Source organism: Mesoplodon bidens (assembly GCF_964165515.1).
Source record: "Mesoplodon bidens genome assembly, chromosome: 6".
Classification (NCBI taxonomy): Eukaryota; Metazoa; Chordata; class Mammalia; order Artiodactyla; family Ziphiidae; genus Mesoplodon; species Mesoplodon bidens.
In genome coordinates, this window is record NC_138162.1 from 82,116,807 (window position 1) to 82,122,806 (window position 6,000).

The following is a 6,000-nucleotide window of genomic DNA, read 5'->3' on the forward strand; positions in this document are numbered from 1 at the left end:
TAAGAAATAAACCCAGCGGAAATGATATCAATAATCCTGTTGCTAGCAGCAGATGGCTCGTAAAGGTTATGATCTGGCATGTTGGTGAGTAGGGGAAATGTGTTCAGTAACCAGTTATTTGCAATAAAGGGCAATGCCAGTTACTTTTTTTTTTTAATGCATTTTTTCTTTGTTTTGCTTTAAGTGAAGATGAACATGTTTATTTTTGCAAAAATGTTTGGCTGGAATTTGCTCTTTTTAGAAATGTAAATGTCACTTAAATGCCAGGACTATTCTTTTATGAAATAGTTTCTTTTGAAGGAGAGAGAAATGCAAACAATACGTTCTATAGATGAAAAAAAGCCATGTTAATTAACTATGACGATGAGGATTATAGCCTTAGTTGTAAAAGCCAAAGGAAGGAATTTAAAGTGGAAAGTCAGTTTCCTTTTTATTCTACACATTCCCTAAGCTTCAAGAGATTTTCTGTTCTCTTGGATGCCATTGGTATCGATTTGAAATGGTGTTTTCAATTATAATTTAAAGTGATGTTAATACATTTCCAAGAAGAACTTAAAATTAGGCAGTGAGGAACATCAGACAGAGCCCTGGGCTGTGGAGGAGGAGCCTTGGGGGTCCAACTTCCCAGGTCCACCCCAGTCGCTGTGTAATTCTGAATGTACTTCTTCACCTCTCTGTACTTCAGGCTTTTATCTACAAAAGAGGTTCAGAGTAGAAAATATCTTAAAGTCACTCCAGTGCCAATATTATATGATCTAGTTAATGTAAATTTAAGAAGAATCTTGAGGAACTGAAAAATACCATAAATTTTATTTTATTTTTTTAAATTTAGTTTGACTATCTATTATCTCAATGCTACTGCAAAGGGCCAGAAGGCAGCAAATCTGGATCTAAAAAAGAAGATGAAACAGGTAGGATACAATTTATTTCAGAGAAATATTTGTCTTTATTAATGTCAAGTAGTAGAAAACATCAGGAAATCTCATGTTCTTCTTCTCTACTATTTTTTATTATGTAGCAAGCTTTGGAGAACAAACTGCGAAACAAGAAAATGGCAGCTGCACGAGCAGGTTTGAGCTGTGTTATGTTTGCATTCTTTCTCCCCTACAAACAGTATGCTCTTCCTTTTTTTCCTCTCAAAATGGGGCATTTGATGCAGAGGAGCATTACTGCCCCAGCAAGTCACCCCATACTCTTTACTGTCCACCTTTTTAAGCCCTTTTCAGGCATCATATCCAGGGGTTTTTGTTGTTTTCCAGTGGGAGAAAGAAAAGAGAAAGAAAACTTCAGGAATATAAAAGTAGCAGTAGTGATAGAAAAGGGATCTTGCAAATTGACGGAAGATGAAGAAAACATCCATATACATAGTCATACAAATAGCAGATACAGATGCCTAATCTCTCCTGCCCATTTTGACCATTTTTATACATAGATGGATACACTGGGAAGATGCTAATAGTATCCTCTAGGCTCATCACTGTTGCTTTCCCAGAGCCTTCTCTAATTCGTTAACCTCTCTTACTTTTTAACCTTTTTAATTTTTAAACTATTAAACCTTTTTAATTTTTAAACTATTAAGGCATACTCTTATTTGCCAAAATTACTGATATGTTTTGCCTTCTACATGGAAAAGTGATGCCTAAGAAGTTCAATAAAAATCTTTTCCAACTCTTCCCTCATTCCCAACTCTACAACTCTTTATATTAGTACGGCCTTTTTTCCCCCTGTAAGTAATAATAATAATAATAATAATAATAATTTTAAAAACTCAACCCAAATTAGTTTAAGTAGAAAAATTTATTGGTTCACACAAATGAACAGAAGCGTGGTATGTAAATCTTCTGGTCACATTTTACACCAAGTTTAGAAGCAATCAGGATTGAACCCCATTTCTCTGTAGTTCTTTCAACACTACACTCCTTTTATGTTGGCCAACCTTTACGGCAGCAGAAGTGGATGCAGCAACTTCTAATGCCATGTCCTTGGATTATATTTGTCTTCGTTTTTTGTTTTTTTTTTTGTCATTAAGCTACTTGTTTCTTAACTGCATTAATTTTTTTTCAGCTCTATTGAGGTATAATTGACTAATAAAATTGTAACACATTTGAAGTGTACAATGCGATAATTTGATATACACATACATTATGAAAGGATTCCCACCTCCAGTTAATTAACACATCCATCACCTCACATATTTACCTTTTTTTTTTTTTTTGGTAAGAACGCATAAGTTCTACTCTTTTAGCACATTTCAATTATACAATACAGTGTTACCAACTGTAGTCACTATGTTGTACATCAGATCCTCAGATGATATTCATCTTATAGCTGAAAGTTTTGTACCCTTTTACTAACCTCTCCCAATTTCCCCAACCTTGTATCTCTGGCAACCATCATTTTACTCTGTGTCTATGAGTTCCACTCTTCTGTTAAAGCTTCCACATATAAGTGATACCATGACATGTTTATCTTTGTCTGGCTTACTTCACTTAACATAATGCCCTCCAGGTTCGTCCATATTGTCACAAATGGTAGTACTTCTTTCTTTTATAAGGCTGAATAATATTCTATAGTGTGTGTGTGTATACACACACACCACATCTTCTTTATCCATTCGTCCATAGATGGACACTTAGGTTGTTTTCATACCTTGGCTGTTGTGAATAATGCTGCAGTGAACATAGGAATACAAATGAATGATTTCATCTCCTTTGCATATCAGTCCAGAAGTGGGATTGCTGGATCACATGGTAGTTCTGTTTTCAGTTTCTTGCAGAACCTCCATACTGTTTTCCATTGTGACTGCACCAATTTACATTCCCACCAACAGTGCACAGCATCCCCTTTCTTCCCATCCTCATCAGCATTTGCCATCTCTTGCCTTTTTGATAATAGACATTTTAACATGTGTAAGGTGATACCTCATTGTGGTTTTGATTTGTGTTTTCTTGATGACTAGTGATGTTAAGCACCTTTTCATGTACCTATTGGCCATCTGCATGTCTTCTTTGAAAAATGTCTATTCAGATCCTTTGCCCATTATTATTATTATTTTGCTATTGAGTTATATAAGTTCCTAATATATTTTGGATATTAACCCCTTATCGGATATGTGGTTTACAAATATTTTCTTCCATTCTCTAGGTTGCCTGTTCATTTTATTTATGGTTTCCCTTGCTATACAGAAGTTTTTTGGTTTAATGTAGTCCAATTTGTTTCTTTTTGCTTTTGCTGCCTTTGCTATTGGTGTCAAGTCCAAAAAATCATTGCCAGGAAAAATTGCAAGAGCTTTTCCTCTAAGTTTTCTTCTAGGAGTTTTATGCCTTAAGGTCTTATATTCAAGTTTTGAATCATTTCGACTTGATTTTTGTGTATGGTATAAGTTTAATTCTTTTCCATGTAGATGTCTAGTTTTTCCACCATCATTTATTGAGGAGATTATCCATTTTCCATTGAATATTCTTGGTGTTTTGTCAAAAATTAATTGACCATATATGCATGTGTTTATTTTGGGCTGTCTATTCTGTTCGATTGATCTTTGTGTCTGTTTTTATGCAAATACCATATAGTTTGGATTACTACAGCTTTGTAATATAATTTGAAATGAGGAAGTGTGATGCCTCTAGCTTTGTTCTTTCTCAAAATTGCTTTGGTTATTCAGGGACGTTTGTGGTTCTCTATGAATTTTAGGATTTTTTTCCTATTACTGAGAAAAATGCCATTGGAATTTTGATAGGGGTTGCATTGAGTTTGTAGATTGCTTTGGGCAGTATGGGCATTTTCACAATATTAATTCTTCCAATCATTAACACAGAGTATCTTTCTATTCATTTGTGTCTTCTTCAATCATTTATTAAAGAAATTTATTTGTGTCTTCTTCAATCATTATATAATGACCTTCTTTGTCTCTTGTTACAGTTTTTGGTTTAAAATCTGTTTTGTGTGATATAAGTAGAGTTATCCATGCTTTTGGTTTCCATCTGCATGAAATATCTTTTTCCATCCCTTCACTTTCAGTCTATGTATGTCCTTAAAGCTGAAGTGAGTCTCTTGTGGACATCACATAGTTGGAAGCATGTATGTCGCACATATCTGCAGTGCTTTTGTATTTGCTCTAGATTGGGACTATAACTTAATATTATCAAATTAGTATTTAGAACAGTGAATGAAATGTTCTGACTTCTAAGATCTGAATTCTAGTTAAGGCATATTATTACCTTTGTTTTAAATAATATAATGTTATTGCATGCTAATTTACCTGATATTTTCCCATAAGTTGTTAAAAATATGTATAACCTTTGTGAAGGCAAAGACTATATCTTATTTATCATTGTTTCCTCAGGACTTAATATAGGACTTTATATATCACTCAATAAATACCTACTAATTATCTACTGGACAATGAGGAATTCTTTTACTGGAAAAAATTGAAATGAACAGATTTCTATACTAATTACATAAGCAGTAATGAATGAATAAACATTTCAAAAAGAGCAGAACTTTTATTCTCCTGTCTTTAGAATTTGTGAGGATTTTGTAAAGTATAGAAATATTTGGCAGCAAATATTATAGCAACATGGAACACATTTGAATGTATAGATTTCAGGCCATCTCATTCAGAACCATTAAGCACACTGAAATTTTTATTTACCTCTTCTTTATCTTCTTTCTCTGTCTCTTTATTTATTTATTATTTACTTATTTACTTATTTATTTATTTATTTATTTATTTTGAACAGCTGCAGCTGCTGGAGGCCAGTAATTTTCATGGATATTCTGGAGGCCCAGAAGTATTCCTCACCATACTGTTCAAAAGCAGTGACTTATGTGAAGGCCCAAGTAAAAAAAGAAGGATCTCTACCTTATTCCAAATTAGGGATTCGTTCCTGCACCACCACTTTCTCCCCTGAGCCAGTCCCCTCACATTTTCTTTAACAAATTGAGTTTAAAATTGTGTGTGATGGAGAAGTATGGATTACTGGCTTACTTGTTGGGTTAATTTAAAAACCTTTTACTCATATGGACTTTCATTTTATACATTTCTTCATTTATATATATCTTCTGCCTTAGTTTTCTTAGCCTGGAAACAGGAATATTTCACCCTCTTTTTTCTTCTAAGTTCAGAAATATCTTTATAAAGTATTCATTGTAATCATTTGTTAACTCACTTTTTTTGAAATTAACATCTTGTTTTCCCTTTTCATTCTGCCTCCCCATCCATGGTCCCCACAAATATACACCCAAAACCTTTTTATTTGCTGCTGGATTCAGTATGAAAAGGAATGGGCTTTTTAGAAGAAAAATCTCATGGGTTATCTCTTCAGGCTTCTGAGAGGTACACATAGTTTAAACCATATCAAAAGGTTTATATTAGCAAACTTTGACCTGAACTGTGTTTTCTCATCCTGATGGGTCCCTACAAGTACCAGAGCCGGAGTCCATTGGGTCTGGGAATGTACTGGTGACCCACGTCTTACTATATATGGTGAGGTATGGTTCCCTAGTTGACTTTGGGGTTTAGCCTTTGCTATCTTCATTCCTCAGTGGATGGGTCAGTAGGAAGAGGTTTTGTGTCAGTTTCCCTGCCTAATACTCCAGCATCTTCTCTGGACTGGACTTTCATTCAGTCAAGTTGATTGGAACTTGGACTATTTCAGTGCTTTACTAGACCCTTCCCAGAAGCGTATGTGCAAATTGTGGGGGAGTGAGTTTGTAATAAACACTGGGACCACACTGAGTGCATGACCACCAGGAACTACAATGAGGCCAGTACCTCTTAATCTGTTTACTAAATATTTATCAAACATTATGTGTCAAACATTTATCAAACATTATATATCTTATCACCTGCTCTCTAGATTTTCTTTACCACTTTTTGCCCTACCTGCTATATCCTTAGTTTCTAGCATCTTCCAGAATACTAGATACTAGAACTTGCAAAACTGTTTTAGGATTGGACAAAATTAATGATACCTTCCCACTCAGGGCAAGACTGTCCCT

The 6,000-nt window shown here is 34.4% G+C and overlaps 1 protein-coding gene across 1 annotated transcript in view; it reads left to right on the forward strand.

Moving 5' to 3' along the window:
* The window catches only part of TMC1 (transmembrane channel like 1), a 396,715-nt gene extending 391,064 nt beyond the window's left edge, over positions 1–5,651 (forward strand). Inside the window, exons 23-25 of the mRNA XM_081237467.1 lie at positions 833–911; positions 1,019–1,070; positions 4,740–5,651. Of these exons, the coding sequence (XP_081093593.1) occupies positions 833–911; positions 1,019–1,070; positions 4,740–4,762 (154 nt within the window). The 3' untranslated portion in view covers positions 4,763–5,651. The remainder of the gene's footprint in view (positions 1–832; positions 912–1,018; positions 1,071–4,739) is intronic.
* The last annotated feature ends 349 nt before the right edge of the window (positions 5,652–6,000 follow it).